The sequence below is a fragment of the Vigna unguiculata genome, chromosome 7 (genome assembly GCF_037176805.1).
Source record: "Vigna unguiculata cultivar grain cowpea cultivar isolate G323 ecotype 2 chromosome 7, ASM3717680v1, whole genome shotgun sequence".
In the NCBI taxonomy this organism is placed as follows: domain Eukaryota; kingdom Viridiplantae; phylum Streptophyta; class Magnoliopsida; order Fabales; family Fabaceae; genus Vigna; species Vigna unguiculata.
Window position 1 is genome coordinate 30259103 of NC_140798.1, and position 21361 is coordinate 30280463.

At 32.0% G+C, this 21361-nt stretch overlaps 3 protein-coding genes across 4 annotated transcripts; 2 read left to right on the plus strand and 1 right to left on the minus strand.

Moving 5' to 3' along the window:
- Positions 1 to 5763: 5763 nt before the first annotated feature.
- On the minus strand, positions 5764 to 6935 carry LOC114192122 (histone H1-like). 2 transcript variants are annotated; one of them, XM_028081727.2, is made up of 2 exons: positions 6559 to 6935; positions 5764 to 6491 (listed from the first exon to the last, which is right to left on the minus strand). In XM_028081727.2, exons 1-2 carry the CDS (start codon positions 6616 to 6618, stop codon positions 5982 to 5984), a joined length of 570 nt encoding a protein of 189 aa, XP_027937528.2. In that variant the 5' UTR covers positions 6619 to 6935; the 3' UTR covers positions 5764 to 5981. The 2 variants fall into 2 exon arrangements, with proteins under 2 accessions (XP_027937528.2, XP_085531953.1); XM_085675827.1 differs by having other exon boundaries at positions 5764 to 6449; positions 6559 to 6921.
- A 5192-nt stretch (positions 6936 to 12127) lies between these two features.
- On the plus strand, positions 12128 to 15054 carry LOC146884777 (uncharacterized). The gene is made up of 7 exons (XM_085676026.1): positions 12128 to 12317; positions 12364 to 12464; positions 12546 to 12654; positions 12824 to 13710; positions 13790 to 14013; positions 14099 to 14353; positions 14439 to 15054. Exons 1-7 carry the CDS (start codon positions 12128 to 12130, stop codon positions 15052 to 15054), a joined length of 2382 nt encoding a protein of 793 aa, XP_085532152.1.
- Positions 15055 to 17355: 2301 nt separating this feature from the next.
- On the plus strand, positions 17356 to 20494 carry LOC114190404 (uncharacterized). The gene is made up of 9 exons (XM_028079272.2): positions 17356 to 17699; positions 17819 to 17949; positions 18036 to 18121; positions 18548 to 18642; positions 19197 to 19293; positions 19416 to 19530; positions 19613 to 19767; positions 19875 to 20000; positions 20098 to 20494. Exons 1-9 carry the CDS (start codon positions 17518 to 17520, stop codon positions 20320 to 20322), a joined length of 1212 nt encoding a protein of 403 aa, XP_027935073.2. The 5' UTR covers positions 17356 to 17517; the 3' UTR covers positions 20323 to 20494.
- Positions 20495 to 21361: the final 867 nt, after the last annotated feature.

The window sequence follows — 21361 nt, forward strand, 5'->3', positions numbered from 1 at the left end:
ATATATGGATACACTACGTACGTGTCAAGTCAATCTAATCGTGTGATTGCATCTTCTGAACTTAAAGTAATGAAATAAAATTGAAAACATTAGGTCCACAAAAAGCGATGGAACACGAATTAAACTCTAAACCGCATAATCACTTACAAAAATATGATGTAAGACGTAGCAGTTGGCATAGAGAAGGAAGGAATGAGATAATGGAAACGACAGACACCGAAAGGATTTGAATTTGATGTTGTTTTATTATGGGACGACAATTCTGTTGGTGGCATTATTTGTCATTGATTGTGTTGTGTTGAAGCACAGAGAATGGTTATTTTCAGGTAGCTTAACATCAATTCGATCAATAATGTGAATTGTGTCACCACGTTAGGTATAACTTAAATTATATTGGTACGTCAATAGTTTAACGTCAACCACTAAGTGCAGTCTAAGGTGATAGCTAAGGGGGAGAATTTTGTGACGTTGGAGTGCAGCTCAAGAAAGTAAAAAATCACAACAACACACACTCATCAAATAACACTCACTGTTCTTCAACTTTATCCTGTAATTTAGATATATTAACAAATTAATATATTTTTAAATATCAAATTAATGTAATTTGAAAATATATATGATATAAACTTAATATAAAATAGCGTAAACATACATGTGTACACGTTTTTTAAATATTTATAAATTATATAAATTTTAAAGTTGAAATTAAAAGAGTAAAACTTAGAAAAACGAAAAGGTACATTATAGATATGTAGTTATAGTTATAGATATAGTTATAAATATTTATTAAATATTTAAACTTAAATTCATATACATTTACACAAAAAATATATTATTACTATTATTTCCTTCTTCAATTAACTCAATTTAATTTTTATTTTAACGGTCAATGTTATGTTCACATTTATATAATATATAATATATATAATATATAATATATAATATATAATATATAATATATATATATATATATATATAATATAATATATAATATATAATATTTAATTATGAAGTGTATTATACATTATGTATAGAGATGACAAATAAACTTATTATCGTAAATATTATCTCTTCACGTTTTGATGAGGAATCTCACGTTGAATGGGTATGAGTATGAAGAATCTCCGACTTTTATAATTGGATATGGGAATGGATCCGATGTATATATCCCTCTCGTCCCCGTCCTTATATCCACCATAATAATTGTTTCCGTCGTATCCTCATTCTTATTTAAAATTAAAACGTTCATAGTCAATTAAGTAACATTTGTTATAATGGATTGATTTGATGAAGTTAGTCATATGATGATTTTTATGATTGATACTAATATATGGTTCATTATTTTTTATGTAAATATATATATTTGTATTAACTATTTTTCTATTTTTAACTATCTGATCTGTATCCATTTATGGGTTATATCTTATATCTGTACATAGGACTTCTCTTATCGGTAATAAGTAAGACACACATAAAATTTGTTCTTCATTCTTTATTTTTCCTGTTCTTCCTTTTTCTTTTCTCTATTATTGGCTTTATTTTATAATATATTATTAGCATGATGCTCCAACCAACTGAACGCTAGTGGAAATGTTTTTTTTTTCTCTAATGACCAGTGCTCTGCGTGTCTCAATCCATACTCTTTATACTTCTTTCTTCATTGACAATTTTCTCTTATATTCTTATTATTGTGATAATAATTGTTTAACATTATCAATTTTCATCTTCATCTTATTATTATTATTATTATTATTATTATTATTATTATTATTATTATAATGGTGATTATTATTATTATTATCATTCTTTTTATGGTGATTATTATTATTATTATTATTACTACAATTATTTTATGTGTTAGTTATAAACACGTCAAAAGTTACAAAATTTGGATTTGTGACTGTTCATATTATAAGGAAGAATTACTTATATTGGATTTTAAATGTTGAAATACATTTAGATGACAATGGATCTTGGAGATATCATTAAAGAAAGAAACAAAACATCTAAACAACTAATTTGCTTATGCACAATAATATTGTGAAAAGAGATCTCACAAATATTCTGAATTTATTTAATGCCTTTGTATGGCTGAACAAAACAATGAAGTTTTTGATGAAAAATCATGAGATCCGTCCAACTGGTTCTGCTTCATTCCCAAGAGTGAATGTAGTAATATTTCTTATTTATATGTTCATGGTCATAGTCGTGGCCGCAACTGGTTTTGCTCCATTCCCGTAAGTAAATGCCACAATATTTCTAATTTATATTTTCATGCTCATAGTTGTGGCCTTGGTTGTGGTTGTGGACAAAGGATCATGATTGTGGACTTGGTTATAAAGAAAATTTCTAAAAAGACATTTTGTCATCATAAGTGGAATAATAGCGTGAAAAAGGAAAAAGAAAAAGGTGAAAATAATGCCAAATAAGATGAAAGTGTATGTTATAATTTTTTATCTTAGCTACGAAGACTCTAACGACCTATGAATAACTAAATTTAAAGAGAATAAATAAACAAAAGAAGAACATAGAAAATAAAAATAAATAAAAAAATCTATCAAAACCATAAGTCAATAAAAAATTTATATATATATATATATATATATATATATATATATATATATGTGTGTGTGTGTGTGTGTGTGTGTGTGTGTGTGTGTGTTTTTGTGGGATTTCGAAATCCGATAGAATCCTTAACCGAATTTTGAAATTCGATGACTTTCTTTACTGGATTTTGAAATCTGATAAGTTCCTAAATTTGGTGATCTACTTAACCAGATTTCTAAATTCGGTGCTTTTCTTGATTGAATTTTGAAATCCAGTCAATGCTGAAACTTTTCTACTACAGCTTTCGAAATCTAATAAATATTTGTACAAATTGGATTTTGAAATTTGGTACATGTAAAATAATAAAATTGAAAACCAGATCCATTAAATTAAAAAAAATGAAAAATATAAGTGGAAAAGAAGGAAGGGAATATACGTCTCCATGAGACAACGAAAAGGAATGAAGGAAGAAACTCAAAAAATGCCTTTCAAATGAAGAACAAATCTCAAGTCGAATAAGAGAGAAAACGTTGTTGCTTTGAGAGTTATGTGAGAGTGATTTGGGGATGCAAATATAGTAAATATATGATCTAACGCAGGAAATATGTTTGGATGCTTACCTTATTAAATTAATATTTTATTCAAAAGGACATAATTGGCCTGGATGAAAAATTTGGAGTTGCAGAACAAAAGTTGGAGGTGCAAGAAGAAACCCCTCAAAATTAAAAAGAAAGTATATATCCAAAAAACATGATTTTAACGGGAAGATATTAGTTTCATACCAAAATCGTGTTTTAAATTATGATTTTCTTTTTCTTTTTGAAATTCTGCTTTTAAGCACACGAGTCTCATTGCAATATCTTTACATGATATAAATTTTAAGATTGTGAATCGTCTTAAATAAGACTCAAGATCCTAAATCATAAGAGTGAAATTTTTTCTATCTCAAAAATATATATTTTTATCAAGAATTAAATAAAACATTTATTAAATCGTGAGTCTTGTAACATCGTTGTATAAGAATAAAAGTTGTAAAAAATCTTAAAATAGCATTATGTAGTGGATCCTACAAAAAGTAAATTAAAACTTCATAGAATAACCATGAAATATCTTTCTCAGAAGCTTATTATTTATCGATTAGTTTATAGTTGATTAAAGGTAAGTTTGTAACTTGTAAGTTCTAAGCCGATAAACTCTACCTTATTGGATTAGAGATGTTTAATAAACTAGATGATAAACTTATTGATAAATGTAAGATATCATGACATTGACAGGATATAATTATACAAAATTTTATTATGAAAATGAGATTTGTATCTCTAAACAAAAATATATTATTATGTAATTATAATTATAATTTTTTTTCAGAATTATCAAATTCTTATTAAAATTTGATTTACTTTTATTAATTTTTTAAATTTTATTAAAATATGTTTTTTTATTTTGTATTTTATTTGATGACTTGACCTAATGAGTATTAATCAAATTTATTTATTTTTCGTTTTAAAAAAAACTTTCTCATTTATTAATTTAAATTAGTGGTACATTAGATTTATTTTTTTAAAACTTTATTATATCCAATTTTCACATAGCACAATCTAATTAAACATTTGTTACTTCAACTTATAATTTTAATTTTTTTAAATTTAAATTACATAAAAAGATTAAAAATTAAATCTACAAATATTAAAAGTTGGTAATCTGTATTGTTAGAATGATTTTACAAAGTTTTCATAGATCTTTATTGCATGTAATCAATTTTAAGACTTCATTATTTAAATATAAAAAATATATATACTTATTCAATAATATATATATATATATATATATATATATATATATATATATATATTTACATTTGTGAACAGACTTATTAAATAGTATAAAAGGATGTTCGTTGACGAGTGAAGGACCCACCTGAAGTTGGAGTGCGATAGGAAAGTTTTCTATGGCTAGTCAAAGAAAATTGTAACGTATGAGTTTTTCTTGTCTTTATCCAGAAAAACTTATATTATATTTTAGATAACGAACTTTGTTCGAATAATATTTTAAATATAAGCAAAAGTATTGAATTTTGTCAAAGTTTCAACTGTAGACAAGTAGCTAAGTTTTCTAGTTTGGTAGTGGCTATTCGTTATTAGTTTGAATTTAGTTTTTGTTGGCTTAAAATTTGTCTGTTATAAACTTATACACTAAATGTGAGTGAAATGTAAGTTAGCTCCTATGTTGAGAGTGAGACGCACTATGTTGTTGCAATTGATTCAGATCGGTACGTATGAATCTCGAATTTAACTTTTAACTTGTTAGACAAAAAAAACGCATTATTAATTATTAATTAAGAATATTATAATTTTTATTTTTGATAATCATCATATTAACACAGAAATAAGATAAAAACAAAGAACACAATAATATAAGATGAAAACTTTAAACGGACAAAAATCACAGTCATTTTTTCAAAGACAACCAGAGAATAATTATTATGTGCACATTTTTATAATACACAGAAAACATTCTCAATTCTTTAACACCGAGTACACCCACACTCTAACAAAAATTTAACTATACCTCACAACACCCTACTACAAGAGTAAAAGAAAAGACAAACACTAACTTAAAGTGTTTTTGACTAGTAACAAGGAACATTATAGACTTAGAATTCATTGTATAGTTACTGAGACTCACTTCCTAATTTATTTTAGATGACATGAGTTGTTCAAGACATATTATTTTCATGAATCAAACACAACTATGAGATAATAAATTAATTTTATTAACTTCATAGATGATTTTCACACTTATTGGTTGATATCACTTCTTCGTGATAAATTCAATCATTTGAATGATTTGAAATCATTTAAAATTGTTGTGATTAAAATGAAAAAAATTAGGTGTTAGATGAGTCCTATGATAAAACTGAATGAAAAATTTAGATTTTACTAAGCTTTCTAATACTACTGTGCAGAATGAATCAGCATTAATTCCTTAGCAGTACTTAGGTAGAACAAGTACCAAACACAATTGATGTAAATTACTTCTAAAAAAACGTTGCATTAAACTCTATGCAATAAACCTTGTTTTCTTAACTTTTTATAATATACAACCATGTATATAAAAAATTATTTTCTTGTATTAACATATGAAAACAATAAATTGTTTAGCTTGTGAACCGAGATCGTTAAAGCCAATTTCAGAAACATATCTCTACGCTAGATGTAAAATAATCACAAACAAAGAAAACGAGGATGGCTAAAGCCTTAAATTAAACTAGCACATTGCGTTCGTAAACAATCATAACAACAATCCACGGCAAGACAACAGAAATAAACAGACTAAGAAAAAGAAAACAAAAATCTAACACACAATACAAGCATTGTATGCATATAAATGTTTTGAATATGCTATCTGCCATAAACAAGCACAAAAAAGTGGTTTCATTTCCTAGCTTTCTTGTTGGCGTTGGAGGGTTTGGGAGTGCCCTTGCTTTTGACAGGTGTTAATTTGGATGTTTTCTTCATGGTATCGGGAGTCTTCACTTGACTCAAACGCTTCACTTTTCCTCCTCCAGACACCGCCGCCGCTACAAATTTCTTCGTGCTTGGGGCTTTCTTCTTCTTCAGAGCTTCGGGCGTCTTCACCTGACTCAGCCTCTTCGTCTTCTCCGCCACCTTCTTCTCTTTTGGAGCGGTTTTGGGTTTCTCAGACTGTGGAGAGGAAAGTTTGTAGGAGTTCTTTACCTTGTACAGCTTCTCCGATTTCACCAAACTTTTCAACTGAACGGAGAGAAGTTTTCGGAAGTTGGGAGGTAGCACTTTACCGTGCTTCTCCTCCACGAACTTGGCTATCGCCGGCTGACTTGAACCCGTGCGTTCCTTTAACGACGTTATTGCGTCGGAGATCATCTGAAAGAAAACCGCAACAAAATGAATAACGTCGGAGATCATCTGAAAGAAAACCGCAACAAAATGAAAACGCTGCTGTTAGAATATGAAATAGGAGAGACGGTGATACCTGGAAGTAAGGAGGGTGGAGGGCGACGGTGGATTTGTTCTTCACATTAGCTTTTGCCATTTTTATTTTATTTTTGTTGTTGTGAATGTGTGAGAGGAGAGAACAGATTACTATGTAGAAAGGGTCAAGTAAAGTTAACAGCGTTACCTTGTTCAGCCTGGTTGGGTTGGGTGTTGGAACTGGAAGGGGTGGAAAGATAACTTTAACCGCTACGTGTCAGTTGGAAAAAACTCTTAGTTTGAATTTCAATTTTCAATCAGAATCTGGCGGCTTACCATTGTTGGTACCGATGGGCCGCCATAGAAAAAAAAAAAACGCATTAAAGTGGGCCGTTTGGTTTTCCGAGATTTTGTGGAACTTGCAACTACTTTTCACCCGTGATGGCTGACATTGTATGATGATAATAAAGTATGAGTACTGTTTCCGAATGATACTGTTTATATAACTATTTTTTTCTTATAAAATAAGTGAAATGAGAGTAAAATAATATTAATGAGAAAAAAATAATGATACTTTAATTTATTTTTAATTCGACACTTTAATCACCAATCATTATCATATTATATTATTAAAGAAAATTAAAATAAATAATTTAATAGTTATTAAATAATAAATTAAAAGTAGATTAAAAAAATGATTAAAATATTTTTATCTAGTAAGTGTGACTGACTTACATCGATATACTTTTTTGGATTTTATCCTTTTACTTAAATTTGTTTTCATTCTATATATTTTTATAATACTATTTTTTGAAAATAACGGTGTTCTATAATATAGGAGATAATTTAAAGTAATATATTTTTCACTTATTCAAAATATAAATTTTTTCCTGCTACTATAAAATCAACTAATATTTGAATAAAGAAATACCATGGTTCAAATTACGTTATAAATTAAATCTTGAAAGTGATCGAGTGTTTGTGTAATTCACATTCATGATTTTTGTAGTTTGAACATTAATTAAGTTTTATACTTTTTATGTAAATAATGTTAGTGAGATAATGAGATAAGTTTTATATTTTGAATAGTTCAAACTTATGATGCATTAATTTAGATTACCTATGTGTTCAACTCGTATTACTCATATTTGTATTTATTTGATATTTTATGATATTTTATTAATATTTATAAATATAATATTTAATTATAAAATAATTATACATTTTATAATAATAATAATTTATAATTTTTTATATTAAAATTTTTAATATACATAATTTTAATTTAGATACAATAATAATTATATATTTATTATATTTTTTTAAAAAAATTTATATCTTTTTTAATATACATATATAACCTATCATATCCTATTATTTTTAAAATAAATAAATAAATAAATATAAATATATATATATATATATATATATATATATATATATATATATATATATAACATGTACATATTCGTGCGATATAAGTTAAAACATATATTTAAACATGCTTTAAAATAAAAAATGACAATGGCTTTGGTAGAATGACAGTGACCACAAATTCAAAGAATAAATAACCAAAATAAATATAATAAAAATAAAAGACCAGAGATATACGTGAATGTAAAAGTTTGAAGTGAAAACAACTTAGGTATTTCTTTTCAACCTTGTACAAGTATCAGACTATCAGAAATAGATGTTTCCTTCATTCCTAAATTTTGAGTGTTTTTGCATTTCCTTTTTGTTTACAATTTTTAATGTTTGTGAATTTCAATATGTAGTTTGTTTTTTTTCTTTTTAAATTATATGAAGAGGGGTAGGCAAATCATACTCAAACTTCATTATATATTTGTTTGTGGTGGAGTTAAATATTTTTTGTGTCCGATTAAAATTAGATTGGGCAATAAATTCACAAATTTTAAATTTTGTGAACTCAATCAACTATATAAAAAGTATATGATGAAATTAATTTCAATCCTAGTCTATAAACACTCTGTTTCAGTTATAACTGTTTTGTAGCAGAACAAATGGTGTACTCCTCTATATAAGAGTACTCATAAAACGTTTTCAAGGTTAATCATAATTGCAGTTTCATTCATATCATACTGTGTGTGTATGTTATACACGTGTGAGAAAATAGAGAGGTGTGAATGAGAAGCACTTAGCTGATGGTGTGACGGTGGAAAAGTAGAAGAGTGTGACGGTGGAAGTTCAGGTTCTGAACCCTAAGATGAGGTCGTTTTTTCTCTCTCGCGAAGCTCCTGGACGAATGTTAGTGTGTTGTGGTGGCTGGACAACAACTTGAATTCTTTATTCAAGCACATGGCTTACTTAGGAAAGGTGTAGGCCAAGGAATTGAGCCGGATTTGACAGTGGTATCGAGAGCAAGGTTCGATTATGGGAAAGAGAAACTGCAGGCATGGCTACTGGTAATGGTAATGAGGGTTTCTTTTCAAACTTACCTATTCTTGATGGAAAGAATTATGATCATTGGGTCATAAGAATGGAGGCCATTCTTGGTTATCAAGAATTGTGGGAGGTTGTCACGGAGGGTGCTAAGGAGAAGGACGAAGCCGCAAATAATAAGAAAGATTGCAAGGCTCGATGTCTCTTGCATCAATGCGTAGATCCAGTGAATTTTGGAAAGATTGCCAAGGCCGAGACAACAAAAGAATGTTGGGAAATCCTGCAAATGGCTCATGGTGGTGCTGAAAAAAATCAAGAAAGTAAGGCTGCAATGTATAAGAAGGCAGTTTGAGTTGGCTAAGATGGAAGATTCAGAAAAGGTAGCAGATTATTTTAATAGACTGCAATTATTGGTGAATCAGATTAAGAGTTGTGGGGAGGCTGTCACAGAGATTAATGTGGTGGAAAAGGTTCTATGCACTCTGAGTGATAAATTTGATAACGTGGTTATAACCATTGAAGAATAATAGTTATATATATCTCTAAAATTTATTTATTCAAATGTAATAATAGTTATATTATTTTATTGTTAAAGAAAAATAAATTTGTGTATGCAGGTCTAAGACTAGTATAAGACTCTAGTATAAGACTAAGACTAATTTAGGACAAAATGGGCATGGAAGATACGAGAAAGAGACATCATTATGGAATTAAACATACACATTAACGCCTGAACAAGTTACACTATGTTTGTTTTATTGTACATTTAACTCTATTCAAAGACATGCGTAAACCTAAACTAAACAACAAATTGATGCTTCAGTCTGAAGATACTTCTTTTGTCTTTCATTTTCTTCCCTCTTCATTTCACAATTTGCGTTCCTCATGCAAATAATTCACTGAGAAAGGAGAAGAATTATGGAAACACAAATGCATGTATCAGATGAACAAGTAATAGGGAAGGCAAAGAAGGATGAGAAAAATAAAGGATTGTAGTGAGAAGTAAGAAGGGTTTGAAAAGCATATCATTTTTACCCCATCAATAATGTCGTCAAGATTTGGCGTTCTTGGAGGTTATGGAAGATGGGGCGACAATAAGTAGTTTGGTCCACCTAGTGTCCCATAGGGGGTAGCAAGCAGTAAATACCTTCGCCTCCACATGGTGATTTGGCGGCGGTGGACATTCAACAACCAATGGTGGTGTAAGTGAGAGTGGTTTTGGACAATTTATTTTTGGGTGTGGGGGTGAAGGTTGAGGGGGAAGCTTGCACTCAGTAGCAGAACTTGGTAAAAAATTATTTAAAAATGCATTTTTATATATAAATTATTTTTCAAGTTTAGTTGACGTAGATGCATTTTTTTCATTTTCATTACAAGTCTTTTTCTTTAAGAATCAATTTTTTTATTTTTTATCATAACTTTTTTAATATAAATTTATCACCTTTCACCTATAAAGAAATAAATAAATTTATCATCATCCAATGATACATAGTAAACAAATTTATCATATGCAATGGAAAAATAGATTATTTTTAAAAAAAGGTAGAAAATAAATTGATGGGTCCAAAGTGTTTTTTAACTCTCTAATTTCATGTGGTGCAATTTGATTTTGGAAAGGATGAGATATTGGTGGTAGAAATTAAGATATAAGGCGAGAAGTGAGAAAGAGATAGAAGTAAGAGAGAGAGAAAAGAAAGAAACATATAAAAGAGTTGGATAGGCACGTGATTTTATAGAATATTTTTTTAAGGTAAATATAAATAATATAATATAATATATGAATATAATTTTAAGATAAACATAAAAAAAACTATATGAGAAAACTTTGGTAAGAAGGTCGGCCGTTTCGATCGCACTCATTCACATTATGCGTGGAATTTTTTTCACTGGTGAGGTAGTTTGGATGGTGGTGGTGGCTAATGTAGTTGAATGATATGAGAAAAATAATGGAGGAGAAGAGAAGAGAAGAGAAAGATGAGCCATTTTGTTAAGTTGAAAATGGTTTGTTTCAGAGGGAGTGAAACGGAAGAAACAAGGAGAAAGAGAAGAACAAAGAGAATGAAGGGTTTTGGTTGTGTGTTGATAGCCGCACCATTTGTGAATGTTTTATCCTCTGTTGTATCATCGTGATCTTTTAATATTTTTACACAACAAACGGATAAAATAAAATAAATAATAATATTTTGATCTACTTTTAATCTACTATTTCAATTATCTTTCGATTATTTATTTTAATTTTTTTAGTGATGTACTAAGTTAAAAATAAATAAAAAAAGTAGTCAAATTATCATTATCCAAACAAAATATATAGATAAAGAAATTTTAATTGTTTCTTGGCTTAATTACTGTTTTAGTCCTCTAATTTGTTAGCAAATTTCAAAATGGTCCTTCTATTATTCAGAGTCTCAATTTAGTCCTCAAGTTTTCAAAAGTGACTCAATTTAGTCCTCAAAGTTAACAACGTCAAAAATCAATAACAGAACAATGACATGGTTGTTTTACTCTGTCTCACTTCGAATTACGTGGCTGTTACACTGTGCTTATGTGGAAGGTGAATTGGGTTGAATGTAATTAGGGTTACTGACATTGGAATTGGGATCAGAGGTGAAAAACATTTGTCGAGGCTTTACGTTGGTGTGAGGAATTGGGAGCAGCACCAATTTCGTCCTTGGGATTATCATCTGTAATCGAAATCGTGGAGCATATTCCAGGTGAGTTGTGCTTCGAAATTTATAGCTTGCGTTTTAGGGTTTTGTGGATTTTGGGTATAGGGTTTTGATTTGGATGCTTGATTGTCGGTTTCAATTGAAGATTTGTTTAATTTTTTCGATGTTTCGGTGTTGTCTCACCATTTTCACATTAATGTGTAGTTTGTGGTCCCCCTTTAACGGGGTTTGTGTATCCTGTCGGTTTGTCGGTGTTATATGTTGTAATAAATGTAAATTGTTATGGGTATCTGGTCATTTCACAAGTTTACAAGCAATACCCACTTTTTATGATGGAAGATGATAAGTTTCAAGTGGTAATTCACCATGGAGGATATTTTGTGAATGAGGGGGGAATCAAGTACGTTATGGTGTGATGAAGACAGGTGGTCTTACTTCGAGGTGCTTTTTATATTGAGAGAAATGGGTTATATTAATGTGAAGGATCTATGTTATTCAGTAGGAGGTTGTCCAGTGTGAGAGGAAAGGTTGCATCATTTTGTTGATGATGTTGGTGCATTGCATATGGTCCAAATCGCGAAGCAGCGTGGTGAAGTCCATATGTATGCCATTCACTCAGTTTGTGTAGCAGAGGAGGTACATATGTTGGAATATTATCAAGCTGGGGATAATGGTGAAGACAATGCTGGTGTGGAGAATGACACTGAGACTGAACCCGTAGAGGATTTACGAAATGAGGCTGAGGTTGAGAGAGGCAAATTTGTTCACAAATGAGGTTGACGTGCAGTGTAATGATGCAGAACAAGTTGAACCTGCAATTGGTGAGGTTGAGGTGCAGTGCGAGGCACAAGTATTAGTAAATGATGGTGATGTGCAGTGTGAGGCAGATGTTTTAGAAGAGGTGCAGTGTGAGGCAGTAGAATAGGTGCAACCTAAAACTGTTGAGGTTGAGGTTGACATTCAGAATGTGGGTGAATCATAGGTACAACCTGAGAGTGGTGTCTCGCAGGTCCTACCTGAAACACAGAATATGGAAGATGTTCAGATTGAAGATGGTTCCTCCACTGATTCCATTCATGAAGAAAGTGATGGTTTGTTTGATGTGGATATAGATTGTGACCCAGGATGGTGGGTCAGATTGGACTTCCTATGGACAAAGGAAAAGAACTAATAAGGCTGAGAATAATATACAAATCAACAAACATGCTAGGGGACTCTCTGATGATGAATGAAAATCTGATGAATTGTTGAGTTTGGTAGGCACTGATTCTGATAGTGAGGAGGAAGACACTTGTGGAAAGTTTCCCACATTTTCTATGCCCAAAAGCATGGCTGACTATGAATGGGAAGTGGGCACATATTTTGTAAGTAAAGAAGAATTTATAGAAGCCATTAGAACATATGGGTTGCAAAACGGGAGAAACTTGAAAATTGGTAAGAATGACAAAAAAAGAGTAAGGGTGACCTATTTGGGTTCAAAAGGAAAATGTGGTTGGATTGCTTATTGTGCATATATACCTATTGTTCAAACTTGGCAATTAAGAAAGATAGTTGATAAACATACCTGTTGTATAGAGTTTAACAATAGGCTAATGAATGCAAAGTGGTTAAATGGAAGAATAGAAAACACTGTGAGAGAAAATCCTACTGTGAAGGTCGTGCACATTTGTGAAAAAGGCTTAAGAAAGTGGAACGTTTTTATATCTCGTGCAATGTCTTTTCGAGCAAGATCATTGGCTTCAAACAAGATTGATGAGTCGTTTACAGATCAATACAAACGCATCTATGATTATGCCCATGAGCTGCGCAGATCAAATCCTGGTTCAACAATAAAATTAAAGGTTGAAGATCATGATGGTGCAAAGATATTCCAAAGATTTTATGTTTGTTTAAAAGCATGCAAGGGCAACTTTGTATCATGTAGGTCTATAATAGGATTAGATGGATGTTTTTTAAAGGGGAGGTTTGGTGGTGAGTTATTGACAACTGTGGCACGAGATGCAAATGATCAGATATTGCCATTAGCATACGCAGTTGTGGAGGTTGAAAATAAGGACACGTGGTCTTGGTTCTTAGACCTTCTAATTGATGATCTTGGTGGGGTTGAATGTTGTGCCTCATGCACCTTTGTATCAGACCAGCAAAAGGTAATCTTTTTTACTTTCATTATTTTAAATATGTGTACTGGCAGCTTTTTTATAGAATTTAATATATTTATTTTGATAGGGTCTCCTGCCAGCTTTGAATGAACTCATTCCAGGAGTTGATCAAAGGTTTTGTATGCGCCACCTGTATGAGAATTTCAGGAAGAAATTTCCAGGGAAAATGCTGAAACGCTTAATGTGGAAGGCTGCTTACTACACATATCCACAAGCATGGGAAAAGGTTATGTTAGAGCGTAAAGAAGTTAACGAGGATGCATTCAAACATTTAATAGTTATTCCACCAAGGCAAGTTCCTCCACTGATTACTTAGCTTTTTATATACTACAATAGCTATTAGTATCAATATGCTAACATAATGCAAATTTAATAGGTATTGGTCAAGATCAAGGTTCAATACCAATGTCAAGTGTGATACACTAGTTAACAACATGTCAGAGGCATTCAACAGCGTGATTGTGGATGCAAGGAGCAAGCCAATAATTACCATGCTTGAAGACATAAGGTTGTACATGATGAATAGATGGGCAAGTAATAGGTTGAAGGTAAGTTCCTTCGAAGGTTCAATATGCCCTAGGATTCGTGACAGACTAGATAAAGAGCTGCAGTTAACAAAATATTGGTTCCCAGGTATTGCTCACCTTTGATTGGATTGTTTTATATATTCAAGATTGTGACTGGTTTAATAATCTGTGAACTTTTTTTAATGAATATAGTTGGTCAGCAGACAAGCTTTTTGAGGTCAGACATGTGTCTACTATTGGTGAGAAGTTTGTGGCTAATGTGGACAACATGGAATGTAGCTGCAAGAAATGGGGTATTACTGGCATCCCATACTCACATTCCCTGGCTGCAATGAAATTCTTAAATCTGAGTGTAGATCCATATGTAGCACACTGGTTTACCAAGTCCTCATATGAAGAAATATATACCTCAATCATATATCCTATAAACGGCCAAGATGTCTGGGAAATCACTCCCTTCCCTGATGTGTTGCCTCCACTAAAGCGAATACTGCCTGGACGACCTAAGAAGAAAAGAAGATTACAAGCATCTGAGATGAAGAAAGATGACACCCAAGTTAGGAGAGGGGGGATAAGGAAGAAATGCTCAACATGTAAGCAACTTGGACACAATAGAACCACTTGTCCACAAGCTCCACCATCTCCACAACCAACAACTACTTCTGATGAAGCCCAACATGAACAATTTGTGCCTCCAAACCAGGGACCAACTTCTGATGAAGGGCAAAATATGTCCAGTCAACAATGTGTGCCTCCAAACCAGGGACCAACTTCTGATGAAGGGCAAAATCTGTCCAGTCAATAATATGTGCCTTCATCCCAACCATCTACTTCTGCTCAATATGTGCCTCCAATCCAGCCACCTATTTATGCTCAATCTGTTCTTGGAACCCAAACATCCATTTCTGATGTAGGTGGAAATGTGTGACCAGCAGTGATTTGTACATAAGGTTCAACTTCAACTAAACCAAAGACTACCCAAGAGTCAATTCCACCATTTCTAGCACATCCCACTGCAACACCACTTCCACCATCACGTGGCAGACTCAATATAAGGCCAAAGCTTCAGCATAGGCGAGGTCGTGTTTGGAAACCATGAAAATTTGATGTTATTTGTATTTTGTATTTTGTTAGTGGACAACAGATAATCTGAATCTGATGTATTTAGTTTCTTATGGTTGTATTTTGGAGAAACAATACTTGATGTATTTTGGAGCACAACTTATTGTGGTATTTTAGAGAAACTCTGATGTTCTATTTTGGAGAAACTTATTGTGGTTGATATAAATATATCACAAGTTTCCTTGTTTAATTCAAATCCTTTTCTGTGTGATTCATTTCCACTTTGTAATAGCCAACAAAAAGCAAATAAATGAACATATTCATATATAAAAGGCAAATACACAGAATTAACTAATTTTTCGAACTTTATATATCATATCAAAACCAAATACAACTTTGGTGCAGTATACAACATCACACCATACCATAACAAAACATACTACAAACAACCCCTTCATAACAATTTAGGGGCTTTTGATCACTACTAAAACTAAGAATACATTGACTACAACAAGAACACAAACTAACAATCTTCCTCCTCTATCTGATGATAACACCATCTCTATCATCAACATCATCTTCTCCACACCACTTGAAATAATTACAGCCAACAGAACCTTCATTTCCTCTCTGTTCATCAAATCAAGCACAACAAAAAATACATTATTGACAATCACGAATTACACAAAATCGAAAAATAAAACTCAACAAGCTTACCTTGAAATTTGGACAACCCCAGAATTTCTTCCCAGCATTCCTACTTGTTCTGGCAGTTCTCATTACAGCAACCTCTCCACATTGACAAATGGGAGACACACCCAACCCCTTCCACCCATCACCAAGAGAAGACACACCACGAATTTCATTGTGTGAACATGTACAAGACTTACAGGAGTTGGCTTCGGACATGTCTCTTAACAACAATATCTGGGGCCAAAATAATTAGAAGAATGTTGTGCAACAACGTAACAGAGGAGAAGAATGAATTTAGGATGCTGGGAAAAATTTAGGGTTTCATGATTCCCATTTCTAAACAAAGTTAAACCTTTTCAACATATGTCACGTCAATTGCTCTTGCCTCTTAAAAACGTTAACACGTATCAGTACAATTGTGCCACCTCACTACTGTTTGAACGACGTTTGTTTAAATTAAACGGAGAGGACTAAATTGAGTCACTTTTGAAAACTTGAGGATTAAATTGAGATTCTGAATAATAGAAGGACCATTTTAAAATTTGCTAACAAATTAGAGGACTAAAACGGTAATTAAGCCTTGTTTCTTTGTTTTGTACAAGAGAAAGATATATACATTGGCTTTGTAAGATATTTTTATAGGTTTATTGGCTGCATGCATATTCATCGTTTTTTTATCACTTGCAATTTTAGAGAATCTTGTAAAGAGAAAAACGTGTAATACTAGTTAGCTAGGTATATACGTAATTGAGTAAGATATTATTTGTATTGATCCTATGATTCATATATAGTTTTGATGAAAGGGAGTTGTCAAGTAAAAATATCAAATTCAGACACAAATTCTGGAGTCAGTCCCTTCATAATACGGTTCTCACGGGTGGATCTTTTCAGGTGATTCGTCAAAGAGACACACTACAGTGATGAGGCCAATCTATATCAAATATTAACATTTTTCTATTATTCAAAATTTTAAAATAATTAAATTTTATATATTTTTTTTAATGTTTAATTTTCTCATCTCTTAAATGAATTGAATTATTTATAACAAATTGGTCCTTAAGGTTTTTGTAAGAAGTGTTTCCATCTATTCCATTCTAATCACTATGTTAGTAATAAAAGTTGGAATGGGGTAAGAAAGATTATTAGTTCAATTTTCTCCATAATGAATATTTTATTAAATAAACCATTAATTTCTATTTTTTTATAGAAATAATTAATTTAAATCTAAAAACAAATTCTTTTCATTTATTATATGGTGGATTACTCGGAAGAATTTCCTTTTCCATGTTTTGTTCAAATTAATTCGTTTTCCCCTTATTTATATACATCATCTCATTTTTTCCTTCTTTATTTTGTTTTTATCACCCCTCCCATGGCATCTTAATGTTTGTTACGAATTGCAGGAGGAACCTTTTAAAAGCGGTTCAGAGTCCAATGAATGAACCCATCTATGAACTGATAAAAGATAAGGCACGACATGAAATGATAAGAAAGAGAAAAACAGAGAAAAACCATGGAAGGAAAGTTGTCACGCGCAGCAAAGAAGATTGAACCCTCTTCGATTCAAGGACTCTCCCATCTTGCTCAGCGATGCAACGCCATCAACCTCGCCGAGGGCTTCCCCGACTTCCCCGCTCCTGCCCACATAAAAAACGCCGCCATTTCTGCCATCAACTCCGACTTCAACCAGTACAGGTTTCTTCACTTCACACTTCACACTTCACACAGCATCAAACAACTGTTACCATAACGTAGCTTCCTCGCTTAACTTCTGCATATCTTCATTTTTGCAACAATTGATGAAACTAAACTAGGAGCGTGCAAGGTGTATGCGACTACTTGGCCAAGTTCATGAAGGAGACACATGGTTTAGACATCGACCCTCTTACGGACGTAGCCATTTGCTGCGGTCAAAGCGAGGCCTTTGCGGCTGCAATCTTTGCAAGTGTGTTCTGTTTTTTTGTTCTTGTAGCATTGTTAGTTTAGTTGGTTATCATTAACATGGTATGTTGAATGTTGTGTTTCAAACAGCAATTGACCCGGGTGACGAGGTCATAATATTTGACCCTTCCTATGAATCATATGAAGGATGTGTTACCATGGCCGGGGGAGTAGCTGTAAGTTTGCCATCTTCTACCTTCTACCTTGTTTAAGTTTGTATCATATAATTGTTACTTATGGTTTATGAATAATGATTAGTGGTATAGCTTTCTTTCTGTGGGTGTTGTGTCCATTTTTCTGCGTACAACGCATGTTCAAGTGATTCAATGATCCTGCAGAGATTTATATAAGGAAAGAGAAAGAACACAGATGCTGAAGTGTAGGATTCGAGAATTCTCTTTTCTTCAATGATGAAGAATCCAATGTTTTAAATATAGTGCATCAGCTTCTAAATAAAAAGCACAATCTAGTTTAGACCAACACAACTGACCCTTAGCAAGTTGAGCATGTTTATTATGTGTTATTGGTACTACATTTTTAACTTTATTTTTTGTTCTTTATGTGTGTAATGGTCCCTTGTTTTTGTAAACTTAATTGGACAGATTCACGTGCCACTTGATCCACCTCATTGGACCCTGGATTCAAGCAAATTACTCCGATCATTTACTGAGAGAACTAAAGTCGTAGTACTGAACAGGTTATAACTTTCACAAATTCATAATTGCCTCTACTTTAGATAGACTTGATCCCATCTCGGAAAGCCTCACTACTCAGATTAGTTCCCTTGATATTCTTCAATTCAACTAATAGAATAGCGATCGAGTGAAAATTTTAAAGTAAAGATATGAATAAGAAATGCTGTTCCGATCAATTTATGGTTGAAGCTTGTATTCATTTAAAATTTTCCATGTTACAAATGATTCCTTTTGTGTATTTTGATGTCAAGGATTCCCAAGTTTATGCTTCTGATACGCCGAATTTTCGGAGGCAATGGCAACCCTTGAAGAAGTTTGCTTTGTTTTGCTTGTTATTCCTTTTCTTGTGCAGAGCAAAATTTCTCTTTCGAAGAATTATTAGAAAGGGTTCAAGCAGTCAGGAGATGCTTGTTTTCCTTTGATTATTCTGGATTATTGCATCGACTCTGATAATAACACACTACAAGTTTTTTTTTTCCTTATGCGTGACAATGTTTGTAAAAAATGTTCAGTTTTATGATATGAACTACAAAATGCTGACAGAAAATGTAAACAGCCCTCACAATCCTACTGGCAAAGTTTTCACAAAAGGGGAACTTGAGATTATAGCTGGGGAATGCTGCAGCAGGAATTGCTTGGCTATAACAGATGAAGTATGTACTTCTCTGCATTGTTTTGTGCGGGAATTGCTGGGAATTTATAATATGCGAGAATAGAGCATTTGTCTTATATTTGAGTAATGTATGTTTTGTGTTCTGTTGGATTCTATATGTAGGTATATGAACACGTAACGTATGACAATCTAAAACATATATCCCTTGTCTCATTTCCTGGGATGCAAGAGCGGACTATATTAACATCTTCTTTGTCCAAATCATTTAGTGTCACAGGTAAAAGCTCAAAGCTGCATGCACCAACATCTTCTTCATTATTTGTGTGAAGAACTAACTCACTGTTGATGTGTATCATCAGGTTGGAGGATTGGATGGGCAATTGCACCAACTTTTCTTGCGTCTGCTATAAAAAATATTCACGTTAGACTCACAGATTGTGCCCCAGCACCTTTTCAGGAAGCTGCATTGATTGCTTTGAGAAGTCCTCCAGAATACTTTGAATCCCTCCGAAGTGTAAGAGATCAAAGTACATTTGATGGCGTTATTCACTCCCCTCATAACAAAATGCTATATTTCTTATTCGTCTTTTTCCTGGTGTTTTTTTTTTTCAATTTGTGCAGGATTATCAATCAAAAAGAGACTATATCGTAAATTTGCTAGGGGGAGTAGGTTTCAAGATTGAGTTTATACCTCAGGGTTCTTTCTTTTTATTTGCTGAGCTTCCTGAAAATTGCCCACTTTCAGATGTATGTGCACTCTGTACTCCATTTAAGGAGTGATTTTCCTGCAATAAACAAGTTCATTCTTCTACTTTTTTCTAACAAAAAATGTTTTGTTGCACAGGAAGAATTTGTTAAGAAACTAATATTACAAGCAGGGGTTGTGGCCGTTCCAGGACGAGGATTTTTTCATACAAACTTATCATCAGATGAAGTTTCTAACTTACCCTATTCCTACCAGAAGAGATACATCAGGTTTGCATTCTGCAAAAGCGATGCGACTTTAACTATGGCGGCAGAAAAACTGGGTAAGCTTTTGGATGCTAAAGGGCATCTTGTGCTATATTAGATTTTGAGAAAGAATAATGTAATGACAGGAACAAACGACTATGATTGAGGATGGTCGAATTGAGAAGCTTGTATTACTTATTCATTTGAGCAAAACAACCGCGAAGTTTGCTAAACTTGTATTTGTCTCACTGTTCAAAAGTTGAACGATATTACAGTTATTTTTTTTTTCATCCTTTTTTTCCCAGCCTTAAATGCCATATACTTGGATCATAGAAAAATCATGGGTTAAATATGTTTTTGATCCCTCAAGTTTCAGCAAAAATTGGAATTAGTCCCTCTTCAAAACTTTTGACCAATTTAGTCTTTCATCTTTCAAAATGCGTGAATTTAGTCCTTTTAACCAAATTTTGTTAAGTTTTTTTGACGTTTCAAGCGTATTTCATGATAGTATTTAAATTATTTATACTGTTTGACACATTTTTGTTTCAATGTTAACTTAAATATTATCATGAAATGCGCTTGAAACGTCAAATAAACTTAACAAAATTTGGTTAAAAGGACTAAATTCACGCATTTTAAAAGATGAAGGACTAAATTGGTATAAAGTTTTGATGAGGGACTAATTCCAAAATTTACTAAAACTTGAGGGACCAAAAACATATTTAACCCAAAAATCATAAATTCAGTACTACAAGAGATTTCAAAATATTAAAATTTAGCTTAGGTTTGTGAAGACACACTTTTGGCCTGAACTTATTCAACATAACGCTTGACCCCAGAAATGAGAAAAAAAAAATGTAACTTGTTTTATGCACCAGTGCCATCTAGGTCATGATTAACGAAGTTACAGTTTTAATAACATTCTTAAGAGAGCTTATTTTCTGAAAATTAGGAGAAAGAAATATTTGGTAAAACTGGTAAAATAATATTTTATGTATTTTTTTTAATGCATTAAATATTTTAAGATATTATTTGGAATGGTTGAGAAAGATCATATTGGTCAAGGAAAGGACAAAAATATTTAAAAATCTAATTGATTTCGCTCTCCAAATTGTATATATTATTTGGACATTGATATTTTGATAACTTTCTCCGTA